The sequence below is a fragment of the Artemia franciscana genome, chromosome 18 (assembly GCF_032884065.1).
Source record: "Artemia franciscana chromosome 18, ASM3288406v1, whole genome shotgun sequence".
In the NCBI taxonomy this organism is placed as follows: Eukaryota; Metazoa; Arthropoda; class Branchiopoda; order Anostraca; family Artemiidae; genus Artemia; species Artemia franciscana.
In genome coordinates, this window is record NC_088880.1 from 13,244,859 (window position 1) to 13,267,493 (window position 22,635).

At 33.6% G+C, this 22,635-nt stretch overlaps 1 protein-coding gene and 1 long non-coding RNA gene across 2 annotated transcripts in view; one reads left to right on the forward strand and one right to left on the reverse strand.

The window, feature by feature from the left end:
* Nucleotides 1-22,635, forward strand: part of LOC136038640 (uncharacterized) — a 133,527-nt gene that overhangs the window by 79,575 nt on the left and 31,317 nt on the right. The gene's annotated exons all lie outside the window — the stretch shown is intronic.
* Nucleotides 1-22,635, reverse strand: part of LOC136038636 (phospholipase D1-like) — a gene marked incomplete in the record, with an annotated part of 372,020 nt that overhangs the window by 34,802 nt on the left and 314,583 nt on the right. The window contains 5 exon segments of the mRNA XM_065721881.1: nucleotides 129-254; nucleotides 4,107-4,306; nucleotides 13,550-13,663; nucleotides 19,885-20,003; nucleotides 22,062-22,201. Coding sequence (XP_065577953.1) covers nucleotides 129-254; nucleotides 4,107-4,306; nucleotides 13,550-13,663; nucleotides 19,885-20,003; nucleotides 22,062-22,201 — 699 coding nt within the window.

Genomic DNA, 22,635 nt, shown 5'->3' on the forward strand with positions numbered 1-22,635 from the left:
TAATTTAAAAAAAAAAGTGGTAGCCTTAGAAGAGGTATAGAAAAAAAACAAATTACAGGTCTTCTAAAGAGATGAAAAAACACTTGTTACATCATCGGCGAAGGAATGAGAAGGAAAAAACGTCTTACCGGCAAATTGAGGAATAATTCCAGTGACAGACAGCCAAAAGAGCAGTACCTCTGTTTTGTTTGATCTCACCTTCAAAACCAGGCAAAAGTGGCATCACAACATATACACGGAAACGACAGCCTTCCCTGAAAAATTCAAATTGAGAAGAGAAACCAGATAAATATTAATTCATGAAAAAAATAGATAAGAGATTTGACGCCAAAAAAGGAAAAAAAAACATTTGGTAATCTAGGAAGCATCCAAAGGAACTCATAAACCTGATTTAATTATAAAGAGCGAGACAGCGGAGGTTTATAGGAGTTGGATAATTCGCTAAAATATCAAAAACGATTGAACTGAATGAAAATCCAAGAAGTGTGAATAAAAAAAAAATATAATAAAAATGTAAGAGCATGGCTGAGGCTTCTGTCCCCAGTCAGCCCCATGAGGGTGCGCCTTTATCCAAGCTAAACCTGAAAGAACAAAGTTGGAACTCGAAAACCGACCTTTGCTTTCACAGAAAGCGTCCTAAATTTTTTTTAACACCAGAAAGTCTCATTTTTAGATAGATTTCAAATCTTTCAGTAGCCCACCTTTAATTTCTAGACAAAACTGAATTTAAATATCCATACCATTTTAGTGTAAAAGTATACGTTGCATAATCAACACAAATAGAGAGCTTTTTTTGTTATTTTCAAGCCAGGTTTTCATGGTTCACGGTGCAACTGAGATGACAAGAACATGACATGAATCGCATCTGGGGTGGGGCGAGAGAAGATACACATATTCATAGATGGAAATTCATAATATAATGCACGAGCAAATGGAATACATACTGCCATCTATATTTTGCCTATCCTAAAAACTGACTAGTACGTTGGGCTAGATACTTTCAAATAACTACGTCCGATTGTGACGTGTTAAACACCTGACATAACATCCAAAATATTATTTTTATCATAAACAATAAAAAAAAAGAAAAACTGATCGGTCAAAACAAAAAAAGCAATGTATAAATATTAAAATATTTAATGCTCTTTTTGTGTTATGATTAGAAAAGCAATAAGGTATTCTGAAGTATTACTATTTTATTAGGAAGAAGCTATCAAAAAACATAGAAAATCAACAAAATTAATTATAAGAAATACATATAAAGGAGAAAATGTACTCGGTGACTCACAAATCATCTTACCAAAACAATCAATCTATTTCAATCTTCAAAACAAAAGAATCATGAGGGCCAAACTTAACACTTTACTTAAAATCAAGCATTTATACGGTCTTTTTCCGCTGTGAACTGTCCCATGGGCTTATAAACTAGAACAATGTTATAAACTAGACAATATATTCCCAATGCCTGATTAAAAACTGAATGATTGCAATCCAAAAGCTATAATCTCCCTATGCCTTTAAATCGGCGATCTTGTTGGATATCAACTACGTTAAAGTTTAATGTAGCAGTCATGATAGTATGACAGAAAGTCAACCAGACTAAGCTACTTATGAGACGAAAAAAAAAGGAAAAATAGGAAAAAATAATGGAATTCAGCAAATAATTGGGTGGACGACTTTTGAAAATAGTAAATCTTGAGCGCACCGGATAATATCCTCAAGGCATATATAGAAACATGATTGTAACCAGGATAGTCACGTATGGGGGAGGGGAAGATGAGCGGAGAACCCCGCTCCCCAATGGTTTTGGGCACTGAGTAAAAATATTTTGTTCGGTTAAATAAAACCATCAAAATACAGACAACATATCTACAGAAATCTCGAACTTGGTCGATAACACAGCAGTTTTACCGACTCCTGCCGTGGTTTTATCGATGATGCCAAAATTTTCCATTTGGTTAAATAAAAAGCATGAAAAGAGTGGCATGACAAATACAAAAATCTCTATCTCGGTCGGCAAATGCAGCGGTTTTACCCACTCGTGCAGTGATTTTGCGTATCGTAATCAAAACGGATATTATGCTAATTATTAATAAAAAAATAGTCGGTAAAAATGACCAGCCAGTCGGTAAAATTCATCGCTCCCCTCAAACATTTTTGATAGTAACGACCCTGATTGTAACATATATATATAAATAAGAAACCTAATTCGAGATAATCCCATTTTCGTAAACTAATATTGATTTAGAGACAAAAAAAAAAGAATTTCTCTCTCATGGCTACTTAACAAAATTGAACTCTAACTTTGATGGCCTAGTTTTTACGCAACGACCTTAACTTCAATAATCCACGCTAGAGGAAGATACTCAACTTCCTAAAGTTTCCTTTTAAAGTTTCAAAAGTTTCAGGCTATTCCTTTTATCATTTATCCCCATTTTCTCCCACGGGACACTTATTGAAGAAAAAGAATTCACAAAATTCAAAAACCACATATTTCAATAATTTTAGTCAAATAGAGTTATCTATCTCACAAGTTTTCTAATATATGTGCACATTTTCAAGGATAGAAAGCGTGTTTCTTTTTTTGGAATGGTTTTCACTTCATCGTGCTAAAACAACCAATCCGGGTTGATGTACTAAAAGTGCAAATATAATAAGAGAGAGAGAGAGAGAGAGAGAGAGAAAGAGAGAGAGAGAGAGAGAGAGAGAGAGAGAGAGAGAGAGAGAGAGAGAGAGAGAGAGAGAGAGAGTCGATTTAAACAACTCTCGTAGCTCTTGGCTAATTTGCAGTTGCAAAAACATTAAAAACAAACAAGAATTTGCACTGTTAAACATATACGTAAAAAGGCACAAATGAATTATAATATCGGTTTGTTTGTACATGCATAAGAATCAGTTTGGACTTCTTTCTGGTTCTGTTGTCAGGCAGGCAGTCTCCGGGTAAGATGTCTCGATGGGCTGGGTCTAAAAGCAAGGCTTTTCCAAACCTTATGGTGAGATCACACAATCTTGGTTCTAGGCACTGAGTGTTCAGTGTAATGAGTGCTTCTTGGTAAGGAATATCTCTAGAACCCAGGATAATCGTTACTGCCCTTTTTTGCACTGACTCTAGGTCGTAGACCTAGAGTCAGGTCGTAGACTCTAGGTCGTAGACTTACATCGCAACTGCCATTTCAATCAGTTTAGGTAATAATCAATTTAGGGAAAAAATTAATTTAGGCAGTATGGTTTAATGATATGATTGTTCTAACTAATATTAGAGTATTGGAAGCCATAATAAAGACAGAGGCCACGCATGGTTTTTAAGCGTGGCTAAACGTCAAATCCAAAGACACCAAATATATCTAGATTAATCAAATAGCATGTCTGCGATTCATGCGGAACAGTTTGGGGATGGAATTTCAGCTTTCAAGTGTCGTTGGAGGAAGGAAGTAGGGAGGATTGGGCCGTAGCAATTCATAGTTAGTTTCTTTTTTTTGGGGGGGGGGGGCAGTTGAAAGGGCTAACTAATTTTTCCTCAAATGCATATATAAATAAAGTTATTGCACTTTAAGTTCTTATGGTGCTTACAATTTATGTACATTTAAGTAGCAAGATAGATCAGCAGACATTAAGTACTGCCAGGTAATTACTTAAATTTCTATCGACTGAATTTTCATAGTTCTGTAACGCTTCAGAGTTAGGGCTCTATAAAAGGAAACATGTTAATGAAATATGAGTATTATCAAAAGAAATTCCTTATTTTATGCTGATTCTCATACCATGGTCGCTTTTCTGACAATAAAAGCTACCTATATGTAAAACTTGCCTAGTTATGTAAGTTAGTCTTTTCATACCTGGCAACTACGATTTTCTAGTATTTGTCTTTTGGCTGTTTAAAGTTTATGGAATTTTTAGAGCAAAATCACTTTTTGGTAAGTGTTGCAACGTTGAACTCTAAAATAAATGGCTGAACCTCGAAAATCTAAAAGGCTATATGGCTGAGAAACCGACGCGACTTTGTGCTCAGTTAATCTAAGGCAATCCTGTTCTTGACTTATTAGAAGTACTAGTGGAAGAAATAGCTGAAAATGAAATTTAAATAAGAAATAAAACATCCATTATACCTATGAGCTCTCAAAATGCGTTCCAGCAGAGTCTGTGAGATCTTATTAAATACGTCATTATCTTCAGTGGCAAGAGAAACAAAAAATTGATTTTCAATATAAATATAATGTTTAGAGTCTCTAATTGCAGAACAGTATGCTTGATGAATACTATCCTCTGTCCCAACACCGGCACTCCAATGACTAGCACTCCGAATTACCTGTAAGACAAAAACAAATATAGTTTACAGTCAAGAGGCTAACTTTATGAAACCAAGGGGAATTGAGTCAGGAGCATATCCAGAAATTGGTTTGGATAGGGGGAGATTTTGGTTGTAGTGGGTATGGTCCAAATATGAAGCGTGATTTTGAAGTTTTTTTAGTCATTAAATAGACAAGACCTTGAATTTTTTACATAATTTCTCTCATTTTTGGGGAGCAGTATAAACCACGAATTATTCTCCCTTGGTACAGCCTTGAGCCAAGACACGGGAAATTCCATATCCAAAAATTGAGCGTAATTTCTTGAAAACTGTGGATAACTCGTGGCCAAAACCAATTTCTCAATCCCTACAAAATTTTTTAGTTCGAGAAAACATTTCCGTCATGCATAGGCTCAGAAATGTATCCGATATTTAATGATTGTTTTTTAATGATTTTTACAACGTTTGGTTTTGAAGTGAGGACCTACGCCGAGCCCGAAATAACTTTCCCAATAATATTTTGACATATCCCCAAGTAAACAAACCAATCCTTCTTTTCTGACAAACTGGAAACACCTTGAAGAGCAAAATACAGAGCCTTTACCAGGCACTTATAAGGAAGTTGGGGTTCAAACTTGAGAGGAGAAGACTTTCACGCCACAATCCAGCCGTGAAATTGGGTGATAAAGACCAAAAGGTTATGTAGCCAGTCTCAACACTACTCTCAAGCAGTAACCCGACGATCCAGCCACACTTCTAAATAACAGGGTGTTCACATGGAGATCAGAATCATCCCTGAACCCAGGAGGCTTATACGGAGTATACCAAGGCTGCACTTCATTCAGTTTCTTTCAAAGAGGGCAATTACTAGCTTTCTCAGGTAGTAATATAAAGAAGGAATGGTAGGCAATTCTTCCATTTTCTTATATGCACTAAAAATACACAACTACTTATAGCTATATTATCGTTCAATCCCAACACTGAATTTAAGCCTATTAAAGGCCGAGGCTTGTTTTATATATTTTTCGTTTCTTTGTCACCCTCTATACATCTTGCTTGTCCAGACCATATCATTTATATTGTTTAAACATCATATTATAAATAAAAAGGAGGCATATTACATATTCAAGATAAGAAGGGGGGGGTCAATTCCAAAAATCCTTGTTTTAACGAGAGCAATCAAATTTTACAAACAGTATAGCTTTCATCTACTATTGTAGCGATTAATATCCCCCTCCCCTCTTTCAAATTAAGAAAGAATAATCTTACACGGGCTTTTTTTCAACAACTTATACTTTGAGTGAAATAACATCAATAAATACACAGAATGAAAAATGGTATTACTTCACGAGCTGAAAAAACGAGTCATTTAAATGTTTTCTAGGGAAAAACAGAACTATAAATCCTGCTTTGAGTTTACCAAATCAAACTTTCCCAACAGATTATACTGAAAATATGGAATTATTAAACCGTGAAACTAGAAAAAAAGAGTATGGATCACTTAACTTTGTTTTTGCAAATTTGATGGATTAAAATATTTTCACAGGAATAAATCGACTATATTTCATCTAAGAAGTCCAATCTAATCCTCATTTCTTTCAAAATAAAAGTTATATTTCAAAATGACTGATTTGATTTGCCTTGTCTATTTCTTTTTTTTGTACTAAAAGTAGAAGGATTTCTCTTCCTCTCTGTTTAAGAGATTAAATAAAAAGGATTTTATCTGTGAAAAGTAAAGTAAAGAAGAAATCAAAACTTAAAACAAATAAAAATTATCCTATATTTGACGGCGAACTTAACATGAACGAAAATAACTGTGAATGAAGGAATAAAATCTAAAACAAATTGGAACTACATTGCAAATAAAAAAAAAATCCGAGAAGAAGCACAAAAACAGTGTTGCAATCCCTCAAACCCAAAAAAGAATAGAGGGCCATTCACACTCTTCTGAATGATAATGAAATTAAAATCATTCTTAGCCAATTAATTTGTCAAAATATTTAAACGAAATGGATTGAAAAGGAAGAGACCTGAGGTGAAATATAAACTTCTCAAAAAACTTCAACTAAATTAATATTCGACAAACTTTTATGTCAAAACCCTTTCACCCAAAACAGTCATGGCGCTGCCTCTCCTCTAACTTCCCAAAAGGTTGAAATGCCACTTAAACTTTGTTGAAAACTGAACGAATAGCGTGGATTAAAAGAAATATATTTAAAAGAAAGAAACCACTGAAAACATTTATTAAACAACAGAGTAGGGAGGTAAATTAATTGTTCAAATATATTGTTAAAAAAAAAGTAATTCCTAGAGAATTGAGCAGCATTTGACCTTTAAGTATCGTAATGAAAATAGAAAATAACCGCAGAATTTACTTCGCTTGGCTTAACTGTCATGCACAATTTCTCTTAAACATAGGTTTTATATCTAATACATGCGAGTATTTGCTTTTTTATATTTTTATTCGCACTTTACTGCTCATAAAGGAAGTACTACTACTAATATCATTACTAACAATTTACTGCAGCCCCAGGCCACCTGAGGCCAACAAACTTACGCACACTCCTCCCCCATCCCAATCTACCCCTCTTTACACTCTCCCAAGAAGTTTCTGTTTTCCTAACGTTTTCCCTTACGACATCCTCCCACATTGTTCAGGGGCAACTTGCTTTTCGTATGGCCCTAGACGGCTAGTCGAAAAGAAAACTTTTTCGCAATCTGTCGTAATTCGTCCTCAGAACATGTCTTGGCCATCTCAACCTTTCTCTAATTATAGCCCTTTCAACCACGTTTTTCGTGCAGCTTATTGTTTTAGATAAAGTCAGTCAGTCCGATACCCAAACCAATCCGTAGGTAATTTCTCTTGAAAACATCTAGCAAAGCCTCCTCCGTTTTTTGGAGCACCCACGCTTCGAAACCAAACTTGACCACTTGGTTCTTGGTTCGCAGACTTATTAATTTTTCCCTGTTTTTTTTCAACTTTGAAAAAACATCCTGGGCCTAGGCTATTCTAATTTCAACAATACCCCAGTCATCTTTACTAAAAATGTAAATGACAGGAGTCTCCCTACAGCTCTTCTATCAGCTGAATAAAACATTTGTTCATTATCTATAAATTGAGTATCAAAAGATTTAATGACTCAATACCTCTCAATTATTAATTTAAGAGCGAACATTTGGCCGACATTTCCTCTCCCCCTCCAATAACCACATTGTTCTTCTCTTAAAAGTTTATCTACAGCATCTCCAAGTCTAGAAATTATCATCATACTAAGTATTTTGATACCTACAGAATCCAGGCTGATGCCTCTATAATTACCACACTCACTCTTATCACCTGTGTTATAGAAGGGTTTAAGTAGATTTTTACTGAAGCCACCAGGTACTCCTTAGCGGGACGTTGTTTAAGAAAAGGACAATTATAATAGTTTTGTATCTTACATAGTTTTAGCTTACATTAATAGCACAAATGTTGGCTAATACCACTACTACTAGTAACAACTCACCACAGCACCAAGGCACTTAAGGCCAACACGGCTACACACGCCACACCTCCGTCCCTATTCAAAGCCTCCTTCTTTATACCCTCCCAAGAAGTTCCCATTTTCCTTAAATCTTACTTTATGACGTCATCCAACCCCCAACGCGAACGACCTGTTGGCTAATAATTCTTATTAATATTAATATCTAAAACTAATTAAAAGTAAAATAATAAAACTAACAAAAACGTGGTGGTGGTAGTCGTAGTCGCAGGAAAAGGAATAAAAAATGTCAGCATAAGAATTTCAGACTTCAATATTGCAATATTAACCTTAAGTTGCAAATTTAAAAAAAATCAAGCCCTAGTTGTAAAATTTTTACTTTTTGACATTAGACTTCCATAATGCGACACTGCCAGAAGATACGTAATTGACAACGCCGTAAATTCTTATCACCAACTTTGATGAAAACCAAAACTATTTGTTAAATATGAACTTAATAAATTTCGAATTTGAATTCGATCCGCAATATTACCTTCAAACTTTAAAACACTCGGTGCGTTTTCATCTAGGACAATAACAGTTTAAATGATTTTCAATGATCAAGATTTGATCATTGATATTTTGGTGTTTCAGAGTTTGAATGGTTTCGCGCCGTTTTTTTTTTTTTTTTTTTAAATAATTTCTTTCGTTTTAATTTATTTTATCACGGATATGCCAAGATAAATGCTGAAGACCTGGTAAGTGAGTCACGAAGTACGGTTCGTATACCACCCATATAAGCCTTTTTTAGAGAACCACCCATATAAGCCTTAAGTTATCATAACCAGTGACGCCAATTCACGAAAAATATAGGCAGGGCAAAACGTATTCTTCAATTAGCAGTCTTGTTCTTCTTCAATTTTTTTTTCCATGAACTAAACAAAAAGGCATTTTTGAACTTTATGGGGCAGGAAAAAAATCTAGAGGGGGTAACAAAAGGGAACTCTATCCTAATTGACCCCTCTGGTCGTGAATTGGAAGATTTAAGACTTGTTTATATGTAAGAATTTCGGGCAAGAGGGGGAGGACGGGTGGAGTTTGAAGTGGCCAAGGGGCCTCATTTTTGACCCTACAATCATACAGAATGAAAACCCTTGCGTGACTTGATTTCAACATTGGTGTGAAACATTCACCGTTGGTGAAATATTGCAATTTTTAATTTTAGACGTTTATATTTCAGTATTAGCCAAAGATTTGTAACCACAGACCTCAAAAATACTTATAAACCGATTTTGGTGGATATTAAACAATTTTGAAATATATTTGGAGCGCTTTCCGATTTACACTGCGACAGTTATACTGCGATATTGAAAAAAATTTAGTCTTTAGGACTACTACCTGAATAGTCCCGTAATGATTATGCGTCGAAAAAAGTGAAAAGTCATAACTGCAAAAGGGGAAGAAATGAACAGTAAGGGATTATATGCCACAGAACCCTAGTTTGCGCCCTACATTCTTACTAACTGAAAATCAGTGTGGGATTTTCATTTTAAAAAGATGGATGATGTATACCATTTGTGAAACAAACTCTTCCCTTGTTTTGTGTTTGGGCGACTGTGTTGCATAATGCTCCTCAGATTTGCATTAGAGGGCCCAGAAACTACAGTTTTGATGAGACAAAGGGAAGTACACACCATTGGGCCCCATTTTGGTCCCTTACGTAGTACAGATTGAAAATCATTGTGTGACTATGACAAGTATGAATGTTCATTTTCCATTGAAGTGTGCCTACGAGAACTCTATTCAAACAAGCCACAACCATAATTAAGGGTCCTTACTCCTAAGATTGGACTTATCGTATTGTATTTGGGGGCATGTTTTTATACTCTACAGAGTTCTCATTAAAATCGTAGATCTTGAATTTCAAATTATAGTCAACTGAGGCTTCGGGGGCACCCAAATGCACATAAGACGTTGTAAAAATGCCAGGTTGCCCTCTGTTCCTTTTGGGTGCTTAAAAAGGGGAATCAAACTCAAAACTTGTAAGCATAGCCCTATCCCAGCCTTATTGCTTACTGGATGGGAGCCCTGTTATCCGATCCATTAGGCAAATCCTCTATGTTACATATATTCGATAAGACTACATTAGGGAGTGTTAGAACAAGAGATCGTGATATATTTATATTCCGATCGATGTCAGTCTAGCCTGCGTCTATGAAGTAAATACAACAGTACTAATCCAATCAGGGGATAAAAGAACGTTTCAAAACTCTTAGCAGCACAACATTTATTTTTGAAAAATAATTTGAGATACACCCCTCGGTTCGACTCAGAGCAATCACAAATAACTTCCGTCGCTGTGTCTATCCCTCCCTCCCCTTCTCACTCTTCCTTTGCCTCATTTTTTTGTCACAATATTGCAGAATTTTAAACTTTGTGAGAATTTTTAGTTTTCTTAAAGGGGGGGGGGGGGGGGGGGCTAAGATATCTACCCTCTCTCTTTTGCCCCCTGTATCTACTTCAAATACTAGATTGCTTATTACATAGCATAAATTTCCGTGCAAATCTTGTTTTGGCTGAATTCTAACCTTAAATTGTGTAAGTGGACGCGCATAGTATAGTTGTAAAGGCATATGTAACTCGTATGTGAACTGCTACTTAGAGATAGTATTACAGAAGGTGTCAACTTACAAAAACAAATTCGTGCAGACGCACTCTAAACGAGTGCGTCTACAGTTAGCTTTTCCTCAAAAACTGGCCCAGAAATCTGGGAAACTAAATTAATCACTACATGCATCTTAATGGGCGTGGTACAAAACTAACCTTCTAGGTGAATCTTGACTGGTTGAGCTTCAGAAGAACAATCTTATTCACCACATAGCTCAATGTTTAGAAAAAGACAAATAGATACAGCTTTATTTGCAAATAGATTATACCAGGAACATAATTAGATGAAACTTGATTTTCATTTTCCAGGGTTTTGCGACATTAGGTTAAATTTTAACTATATTTCACCTGAAGTTCTTTTAGCCTTATATAGTTCAATTTAATAGCATTAGGCACTTGCTATCTAGCATTCATCTTGGAGATCTAATTTAATTTCAATTTTTTGAGATACGAAATATTAATTTTAGTTTTTGCATTCCATGACTTTACCATAAATTTAATTAATTTTCATCTTTAAGTAATTGAGACAATTTACTGAATAATTAAGTTTTTATAAACTTAATTTTGCAAATCCAATTTAAGGCACTTGGTAGCTAACATACAATTTTGGAAATATGTTCAATTTCAGTTTAAGGTATATGTTCGCTCCGAAACAAGTCCTGCAACATATACAAAAAACATTAGCCTCAGATTGGATTCACTAGTCTCGAACCTATCCATTCACCGAGCCGGAATTATAACATTGCTTAAACTTTTTCTTTGAGAAGGATCTAAATTTACTTAAAAAATGGGAAAATTGTCCTTTTCTTTACAATTTTCAACGAATATTCTACATATTTTCCATCTAAAAAACTATGCACACCACTTTTTTAAAAATGTGGTTCGGTAGACGGTAGAACTATATTTTAGCTACGGACTGTTGTCTTCAGTTAATATATTAAAAATATTGAAGAAGAGAAAAATAAAAACCAAAATTACACAGGGAAGATATAATATAATAAAGTTAAAGCTAGGTTAATGTGTAGAACATGGGCTATTTTCAGCGATGCACACAAACATACAAAGCGTACCCTCGGGCTAAAATAATTATCTCTGCCCTAATATAGGGTGAAAGTAAAAAAAAGAATGCAATTAAGTAAATATATTAAATTCAATGGGTGAATTTAATTGCTTAAGAAATGAGAAAATTGTCCTTCTTTCAGCAGTTTTCAACGAATATCCAAAACATATTCCATCAAAAAAACTATGCACACCAAATTTAAAAAATATAATTAAGGATAGAAATTAGTCTCAACTATGCAACGACAGCAAAATAGTTGTCTTCCGTGGATATATTAAGACCGTAGTAAAACAGTATAAAATTGCACAGGCAACACAAGCCTTAATGTTATTTTTATTTTAGTAGCTGAACTCATTTGTAGCTTAATTTTAGATACATTTTTGTTGCTTTTTTATAGACCACATAAAAAAAATACATAATGGGGCTATATTTTACAAAAGCATAGAGTTAGGGACCTAATAGCTTGCATTTAACCTTAGAAATCCAATTTAATTTTTATTTTTGATTGTAAAAGACAAGATAAGGTTTCCATAAAAGACTCTAATATATAAATACTATTAATACATATACATACTATTAATACATAAATACTATAAATACATATATAGACTTTAAGACTTTAAGGACTTTAAGGTATTTGGAATCTTACATTTTAACCTCGAAAATTTCAATTTTTGTGTCAAACTTTATATAAAAGTTTTATGGGTAGCCGTTTTCTAAGTACTGATTGGATTTTCCTTAGCTTGGTTAGCAAATCTTTAGCATATTTATTCGTTTTATTTATTTTGCATAGGGATAACAATAGCCTATAAGGATAGTAAAGAATATTGTGGACACCCACGAAGCATAGGCTCTAATAAACAGGCTATAAACCCTATTTCATAGCTTACATTTAATTTTAACCTTGCAAATGACAAATCGACCTTGAAAGTCAATGTTGCATTTCAATTCTAAGATTAGAGGATGCCCGAAAAAACACATAGAATTAGCAAAAAAAGAGACACATTTTTTTTACCGAAGAAAAAAGTATACTGAATAAAAGACAATCTTTAGCATTGTGGGCTTGATGAAAACTAGGACTACTAATGCCCCTCATAGTGCATTGTTGATAATCCCTAATTTAAAACGCCTTAATGAAGTTAAATTAATCCTAACTTAACAAAATTTGTATTAAATTAATTTTTTTTCAGATTCAACCTGAAATTTTCTAAAAGAAGGCAAATTATAATTTGCTTTTAAATTGTCTTATCTGCATTATAAAATAGCAAGAATAACATTAACAAGAAGAACACAGGCTAATAAAGAATGAGCATGAATGCACTTTTTGTATCATATTGAGGAGATTGGACCCTTATTTTTGGCCCAATATAAATCAAAAGTAAAAAAGAGATAAATAAAATAAATACAAATTAAAAATACGAACGCTAGATGGTGTCCGTTATTTTTTGGCTCGGAGATAAAGCTGAATTTTCTACCTTATCAGTTGCCAATACTCTTCAAGGCTGCAACTAACGTAGCTATTTAATTTAGTAACTAGGCTACTCAATTATAGTAGCTTGCTATGAAAGCTTATATATGAAAATTTAGTCATTTCTGGATTTGGTTCACTTTCTTAGCAAACCCTCCTAATTCACAGCAAGAATATGAGTACTACCCTAGATCCACACAGCTAAGTCTTTTATTCTGAATCAAAAGGCCTCACGAATAGTGAATACAGAAAAGAGCGGGTACGATTGACATTAAATCCGTTCCTTCCATCTGTTAAAAAGGCAAAACATATCAACTAAACACAAGGGATTGGGTAGAAGACGTTTTTGTACGAACGTCTTTTAGTCGGAGCTACTGAACTATCACTCCAAAGAACGCACTCCAACTCTTGTAGTGGAGTACAAGAACGCACTCCAAAACATAGATGAGACCTGACGGAAACCTTAAAACGGTCATTTCTACGCAAAAACGCAACTCTGAAAACTTAGGGTTTACTGTACTTGTTTAACGTCCGGAATAAAACTTCTCAGATTATTCTTGGGCCTGATATACTATAATAAATGGAAATCAAATTTCATAGTCTACCTGGCAGTCAACAGCTGAATGGCGGGTTATCCATGATGGAATATTTTCCTTGAGATCAACGTAGCTTTTTGGTACCAAAAATGGATATGTAAAGTTTTTCTTCACTTTCGAAGTCTGTAAAATCAAAATGTAGCATAACAGAGAAACACCATATTTAAATCAATAACATATCAAGCAATACTTCAACTAACATATATAGAAGAGTCAAAAGAGTATCAGACTTAAGAAACTTTCAAAGCTGAAGAGAAATAATATCCAAAACCCACGAAAAATAATATTCAAATCGAATCCTTAATGGCTCCTTTTATGTTAATTTATATGCGTTTCCTAGCATTTTCATTCTAAAAATGGGTTCATGGTAAAAAAAAAATTAAAATAAGTATAATCTCTTTAAAGTAAGAAACAAAACTGTTTCCAGGGTCATATTTTCTATATTATGGAAAACTTTAGAGTGCTTAGCGTAATTAACTACCCTAGCTAAGCCAAAAGGCAAAAAAAAATAATTTGTGTCCCAAAGCTTTTAGAGCTTTGGAAGAACTTAAAATGGTAAAAATATTCATAAATAAATTTTCTTAAGTTTAATCTGCTTTTCAGAAATATTATGCGGTTATTGGATTCTTTTGAATAGTAATTTGAATTATGAAAAGAAAAGTTACTGAAGAGCCTATTTATGAGAAGGTATCATAAAATTTTAACTATGGCCCAGAGGTTATTGTTGCATATTGATAAAAAAAAATTCTATATTGGAAATTGGTTCTTAAGAGTTGTACAAACCAGATCCTTTTATTATTCAGCTGTTCAAGTCCTTCATATCCGAGATGAACCTGAACCACTATATCAACTATTAAATTGCAACTGACAAAGAAAGGAAAATTAGCTATAAAACCTCCCTGAGTTCCTCTTCTACTCCTATTCTCACACAAAGCGATTTTTCATGTTTTCAAAAAGAAATACACGCTAACTTGTGAACACACATGGTCTTGCTCTTAACTGTGAAGCGTGGAATGGTTTTCAAGTAAGGAGAAATTAATAATTTTCTACAATAATGGCATCAGAAGCAGTGCTGCCATGTTGCATTAGTTTCTACCGATTCGGCTAGTAAAAACCATATTTAGCTAGAACATTTTAAAAATATTCTCTTAATGAGTTCAAAAGTTGGTAAAAGATTAAAACCATGAAGACTGAATAAGGTTTCATTAGCCATTAGTAAAAATAACCAAAATTAGCTATTTGAACTAACAACTTTCACCATTTGGGTTAGCATTATCCAAGAAAGTCGGGCAACCGTCACTTGGAGAATCACGTTAGTACTATTGAGTTGCAAATTCGACTATAGATCAAAACTATGAAAATTAAAAAAGGTTGGATTTGTCTTTGGTGAAATAAACCCAAACTAGGTAAATTTGAACTAGAAATTTTCACCATTTTGGCTAGTATAATCCAAAAACACTGGCAACTGTGATCTTAAAAAAAAATGTAAACATTGACGATGAAATTGTAAAGAAGAGCTCGTTTTATATCCCTATGTTACTTAAAAGTTACGGTACATTCATCTACAATACTGTATTTTGTAGATTAGATAGTGAAATACTATGTCCAGGTTTAGTCACTAAATACAATCATTCATTCATCTCCTTACAACTACTTCAAAAAAGAAGATGAAAACTTTCTATAAATCAGTTATCGATAAATCTTTGTTCCATTTTGTAATAATTTTTCGTCCATAGCTTTTTTTTGTTTTTCTTCCTTTTTTTATTCCTATATTCAAGGCGCCAGGTACTTATAGGAATCCGATATGCCGCTATTCTTATACCTCGTACCTTCACATTATGGTTTTAAATGTCTGCTGAACCTTCGTTTGAAGGACTCAACAGAGGCTTAAATCCCCGCAGGAATAATATCCCAAAGAGGATCGTTTCAGACAGAAGTGCAGCGCCGGATGAAGCTGTTCCTCACGTGCTCGGTTACTTTAGCTGTTTAATTGTTGCTATGAAAATGTTTCATTCAAAGCTTTATTAAGTGTGAAGGAGACTACTACTCCTTCCTTCAACCCGCTTCTTACAATTCAAGCACATTTCAATTTTCTTAAAATTTAAGCATTCCTGTAAAAATGCATTAAAAATTGTAGTCATCACCAAAAAAGCGCATTCCTCAAATATTTATTAAAAGAGGGAAGGGATTTGAAACATCAATAATGAAATACAAGGACGTCATTTTGACGATTTTCAAGGTGGGTTCTTCAACGAATTAATTTTTTAGGATGTTTCCATGGACTCCTCAAGGGGGTCAATGCCTCAAACTAAACATTAACACTTTATAAATTAAATAAAAGAAACTAATTTTTTTAGCTGAAAGTAAGGAGCGACATTAAAACTTAAAACGAACAGAAATTACTCCGTATATGAAATGAGTTGTCCCCTCCGCAATCCCTCGCTCTTTACGCTAAAGCTTTAAATTGTTTTAAAAAGTAGAATTGTGGCAAAGAGTCAAACTTTAGCGTAAAGAGCGAGGGATTGCGGAGGGGACAACTCATTTCATATACGGAGTAATTTCTGTTCGTTTTAAGTTTTAATGTCGCTCCTTACTTTCAGCTAAAAAAATTAGTTTTTTTTTATTTAATTTCTGAACGTTTTTGAATTAATGCATTAAAACTTTTGGCTCTCCGCACATAATTATTAAAATGAAATTTGTATATTAATTCTTTTTTTGGCTAAATGGCTTTCTATTAGTTTTGATCAGACGATTTTGTGAAATAAGGGGTGGAGAAGGAGGCTTAGTTGCCCTCCAATTTTTCGGTTACTTAAAAAGGCAACTAGAACTTTTAATTTTTAACGAACGTTTTTATTAGTAAAAAATATACGTAACTTAAGAATAAACTTACGTAACAAACTTTCATAACCTTATATTTTTATTATGTATACGAGGGGATTTGTACCCTCGTTAATACCTCGCTCTATACACTAAATCGTAAGTTTTGTCCCAATTCTTTAAGAATGACCCCTGAATCAGAAAGGCCGTAGAATAAATAGTAGAAATTACAAAAAAATACTTTAGCATAAAGAGCAAGGTATTTATCTCCTCCTAAATACCTCGCTCTTTATGCTAAAGTATTTTTAGAACCCCTCATATGCGTAATAATCTCTGTTCGTTTTAAGTTTCAATGCTACTTCTTCCTTTCATTTGAAAAAACGTTTTCATGTTTATTTTTCATTGTTTTCTTATAGTAATGCTAGAGAATCCTGCGCCCTTGTCATTGAATTTTTCTTCCCCCATGACAGATTCCTCCAAGGAAAGATCCTCCAACATAGCCCCCTCTCCTAAACCCCACCCCCAAACAAAATAAAATCCCCCTGAAAACGTTTGTACACTTCCCAATAACCATTACTATATGTAAACAATGGTCAAAGTTTGTAACTTGCAGCCCCTCCCCCAGGGATTGCGGGGGAGTAAATCATCCCCAAAGACATAGTTATTATGGTTTTCGACTATACTGAACATAATGGCTATCTCAAATTTTGATCTGTTGACTTTGGGAAAAAAATGAGCGTGGGAGGGGGCCTAGATGCCCTCCAATTTGTTTGGTCACTTAAAAAGGGCACTAGAACTTTTCATTTCCGTTAGAATGAGTCATCTTGCGACATTCTAGGAACACTTGGTCGATACGATGACCCCTGGGAAAAAAAAAAAAAAAAAAAAAAAAAACAAATAAACACGCACCCGTGATTTGTCTTCTGGCAAAAAATACAAAATTCCACATTTTTGTATATAGGAGCTTGAAACTTCTACAGTATGGTTCTCTGATACGCTGAATCTGATGGTGTCATTTTCGTTAAGATCCTACGACTTTTAGGGGGTGTTTCCCCCTATTTTCCTAAATAAGGCAAATTTTCTCAGGCTCGTAACTTTTGATGGGTAAGACTAAACTTGATGAAACTTATATATTTAAAATCAGCATTAAAATGCGATTCTTTTGATGTAGCTATTGATATCAAAATTCAATTTTTTAGAGTTTTGCTTACTATTGAGCCGGGTCGCTCCTTACTACAGTTCGTTACCACGAACTGTTTGATTGTACAGTGAAAACTATTCCCATGTAAGTTAATGGAAATTTCCTGGTAGCGATCATTGTGAAGAGAAAATTATGAAATATTCCCATTGAAATCATTGTAACAACAAAGCTCTTGATCCCCTCCTGCAGAATCTCCAGGTGGTACTTAAGGGCTCTAAATACCTACTCACTTTTGTGATGGTAAGCATTTGAATGTAATATTTTATGTTACACAGAAAAAAGGTATTTCGGCTATAAGATGGGAGCTATCATCCCGTAGAAATGCCAATGGGCAAGTATACATGACTGTACATAATTTTATCAAGCCTCAGATTAATCAACTTAGCAAAATAAAAAATTAAATAAATGTAGATAAACAAATCAAAGGTTTCAAATTTAATAACAAATTAAAATGAATTAGGATTTAAAATAAATTAAAATAAATGTCGATAAATTTAATCTTTAATACAGGGTAGGCCAAAAGTCACTGACCCTGTTTTATTTTTCAATATCTTTTTATTTCTTAATATTTCTTATTTTCTTTATTTTATTTTTTTCAAATCCTGGAAATTAATTATGGAGAAATTCAGTACCGTAAAAAGTACAGTATATAACGTGATACAGTATACGTACAAAGTACGTACAACGTACAGTATACCTACGTGATAGAAAATCAATTTCCATCGCCTTGACTTTATGATACTAAAATTTCAAGCATATAACTGTTAAAATAAAAAAGTTACTTAAAAATGAAATGCGTCAGTGAATTTTGGCCCACCCTGTATATATATTGACGGGGCTTTTTTTTGTATTGACTAAGTGAATCTTAAGAAACAACCGCACGACATTACTACCAATGGTCATATGTTGGTCATACCATTGGTCATATATTGACCTATATTGGTCAGCTCAATATATAACATTTTAGTATTTTCAAATTGGTATTTCCAATCGCAGAATTTTGCGTGGATAGATTTTCTTCCTTTTCCGAACCAAGTTGTTGTTTTGTACCACAAAATGGCAAACAGAACCAGTTTACAGTAGCACAATTTTTGTTGCTACATGAAGGGCTGTATGATTTTAATTTTAGTTCCAATGAGCCTTCTTCTAATTTTCTAGGACCATTGGTTTGATAGAATTAACCGTGGAAAAAATATTTAAAGGCTTATATAGTGTGACGAATTGATGAAACTATCTGTAAGGAAAAACTACCAGAAACATCGACCATTAGCCAGCATATTCCTATAGCTAATTACAAAACCAAAAACAATTCATTCATTATATTTATTCATTTTGTTTATTGAATTTAATATATTTACTTGATGGTATTAGTTTTTATTACTTTTACCCTACATTGGGACAATGATAAAAAAAATTTCAAGAGGGCACGCTTTGAATATTGTGTGTATTCTTGAAATAGCCCATGTTCTGCCTAATAACCTAGCCCTAACATTAATATATTTAAGTTTTATGTTCTTTGTGTAATTTTGGGTGTTTTTTTTTCTCCTCTTTTACAGTTTAAATATATCAACTGAAGACAACAATTTTAGTGTCATTCTATGGCTAAGATTGAGCTCTATCATCTAACGAACTAAGTTTTCAAAATTCAGAATGCATAGTTTTTTTTTATATGGAAAATACGTTTACTATTGATTGAAATTTATTGAAAAACTAACAATTTTCCTATATTTTTTTTTTAGTAAATTTGGATCCTATTCCAATACAAAGCTTATTTAATACCATACTTCTGGCTCCATGAAGATCTGTGACTAATGAACCCAACGATATGAGGGTTTTGTCTTTTTGTGTGTTAGTTACAGCTGAAGAATTGTCGCAAACTCCCCTGTTTTAGAATGAACATATACCTTAACAAAAAAGTCTAAAAAAAAGTAGTTGTCAAAATTTTACCTTAAATCCAAAAATACTTGGATCTTGAAGTTAAACTAAGATTTTATTAAACTAGAATTTAGCTTATTTTGAGTTCTTTTTTTCAGTTCTGCTGAGTAACTACAACCCATCAACGGTGCTAGAGGTACCAATTAATTTCACATCAAAGCTCAAAGGTTTCAACAAGACTGCAACAAGTTTTCTGATACTTCACTTATCAGACATCATACACTTTAAGAGAGACCCAAGCGTCTGTACCTTCAACAAAATAAAGCCGAAAATAGCGTTCTAACATGGGACAAAACTTGACAGGATTCTTTTTGTTACTATTTTATTTTTAAATATTTTTTCTTGCATTAGAACTCAAAATGAAATGAGGAGATAAATAGATTCACAATACCTTGACAAAATTCCACCTTTCGATAAAATGTCTGGCAGCATCCCTGGCTACTCTCCCTCCAACAGCTGCACAAACATCATGCCAAGGCATTCTTGGTGTTGTTATTCTGTCAATCAAGTCTAAAAGAGATAAATGATATAAATAGTGACGAAGACCACACTGCCTTTCCAGCTTAAACAACAAGTAAAATAATGGGTAAATTTTCTATATTTTTTTTTGTTGCAAGTTCTTGTTAGGCCTACCACCCTGGACTAGAAACTCTAGGATTAGTGAAAGATATGGCATTGTTGATCGATACTTGGCCATCCAAAATCGGCTTTCTCGCTATGTCCGATCTCTCTGCAAGAATAATTTCTTATTATGGCACCGATGGTGCCATAATCTTCTTCTTCTTATAAGTTATCTTTCTAGTTTAGTTGTATTTTCTCTTGTTTTTATGTATTATGTAGGATACATAAGTATTTAATTTTTTTTGGTCGTTTTGTTAATTTCGTTTGCTTTTTCTTTTCTCCATAGGGTTATCTTTGTGTGTTATTAATAAATGATGAATTTGATGAATGCGAAAGATGAGCGGCGGTCTATACTGTGTTTGTAAATATTTCTAGTTATCAATGCAGCTTTACTTCGTCTGTTTTACTGATCTGTTAGTCTATTTTATTATACTGTTTTTCTTTGTTATATTAGCTTTGTTGTGCTTGCCATTGTTGAGTTACGTGTACTTTTGTTTTGCTTTGTTTATTAATTTTTTCTCTGTACTCCACTGTTTATACTTTTGTATGTTTGTGGGCAATAAATATTATTATTATTATTATTATTATTATTATTATTATATAAGACAGTTGAATTCCTTTTTTTTATTAGTGTGTTTTTTTGTCATTCCATTCCACAACATTCCGCTGTCTTATATAACAAATTTCTCTATTGTTCTACTTGTTGCTCAAGATAGATGATACCATAAAAAAAGAAAACGACCAATAATACTTTCTTTTTTTTCAGGCCAAACGAAAATACTGAAGAAAACACAGAAAGTGAACGTTTCGAGAGAACGACCGCCTCTCTTCTTCAGCGCGAACGAAATTCTATCATCAAGGAAAAAGGAAAAACCAAAAAAAAACAAAAAAAACGCGAAAATACAACAAACCAATTAAAAAGCCAACGAAAAAACAGCCAAAAAAAGATAAACAAAATTCAACAAAATACCAAAAATTATAAGAATTAAAATCAGATGCCTGAGAACAAAAAAGTGAGTTATTTGCCAATATCCGCGATAAATAATACCATTTTGATTGACTGGATTAAATCAGAAGTTTTATCGTCGCTTAGGTTTCTGTTTACTTGGCTAAATTTGTGTTAATGTATGTTTAAAGTTTGACTTGTCTGATGTTTTAGGTTATAAATCAAACTTTACTTTGAAAACTATTTGATGAAAATACATTTTGAAAATCAAATAGATAAAAACACAGAACTTGAAATACATCTGAACACAGAAAAAAAAACCTTAATGACAATGTAAAGTCAATGTATCAATGTAATGACAATGTAAACGCCTTGACACGTTATGGATTAATTTTTTTTACGTTATTTAGAATAAAAAGAGTTTACATTTAATATCAGAAGTATTTTTTTTTTCCAATCGGTAAATGTAACTTGGAAAATATGGAAATGACCAATCACAGGGGGTGAAGGGGAAGGAAATTTGAAAAATTACAGTCTAAAATTGCATTCCTTCCCCCTCCCCCCCATAAAAATTTCTCTTACACCCCTTGCTAAGAAGCAAATTGACATGGTTAATTAGTTACTTGGAAACTCTGTACAAATCCAAGAAATAATGGGGAATGACACGATCGTAAGTTGTGCGCCGGGAATTTACTTACCTGGCGGAGTTATTGGTACATGGGAGATGGTTACACAATTAAATTCAACTGGCTTAGTTACGTAGAAAGAATAACTGACTGAGGCTTGAATGGTCAAACGGTTTCTATAAATATAGCTTTGCAGAAAAAAATGAAATATTAGAGCATTTAAATTTGCCAAGAATCTAAGTTGGAATCGAGAACCAGTTGGTAGCGGGATTAAAGAGTGGAGCCAGAATAGGTGGTAGAATCAGGAAAAGTTTCATATTCGAGTAAAAGCACCTTTGCTTAAATACAAATTGACTTAAATCTACGCATAAATACCTTCATAGGGTTCATCAAGTTTGCTAAAGTCTTTCAGAATGAAATTAGTATAGTCTTTTCCCATCCAATATTTCGCAGAGCCGACAACTCCAAAGCTGTTTTCGTTTGCATCAGTTTTCTGTATTTTCTTCCGACCTCCTCTAAAAACAAAACTCAAATTATAAAAACAAGGCTGGTTTTTCCATATTACATAATAGAAAAGACTGTGTGTGAAATATTCAGAATTCCCGATTTGGAGTGATGCCAGACAAGGGCTAAAGGCAAAAGATGGCAGGAGTTATGAGCAAGCGAGTGAAATCAGGGGATACAAAATCCACCAATCTGGCACTTTGCTAAGTAAAGAACTGTAGAGCCACCTTTTTTTTTAATTAAAAAAAAAAAAAAAATGCTTTAACGCGTCTAAACGAAACCAATGAGTGCTGGTCCTTGAAATTGGCAAAAAGAGCTCATACTTTAACTTTAATGTTCTAGATTCCCCTTCTTCCATGGTCAAAACCAATCAGACTACGACCTGCCAGTTCTTCCACTCCTCATGAATCACCTCTCAGAAAAACTGTAGGACAAAGATGGGCTA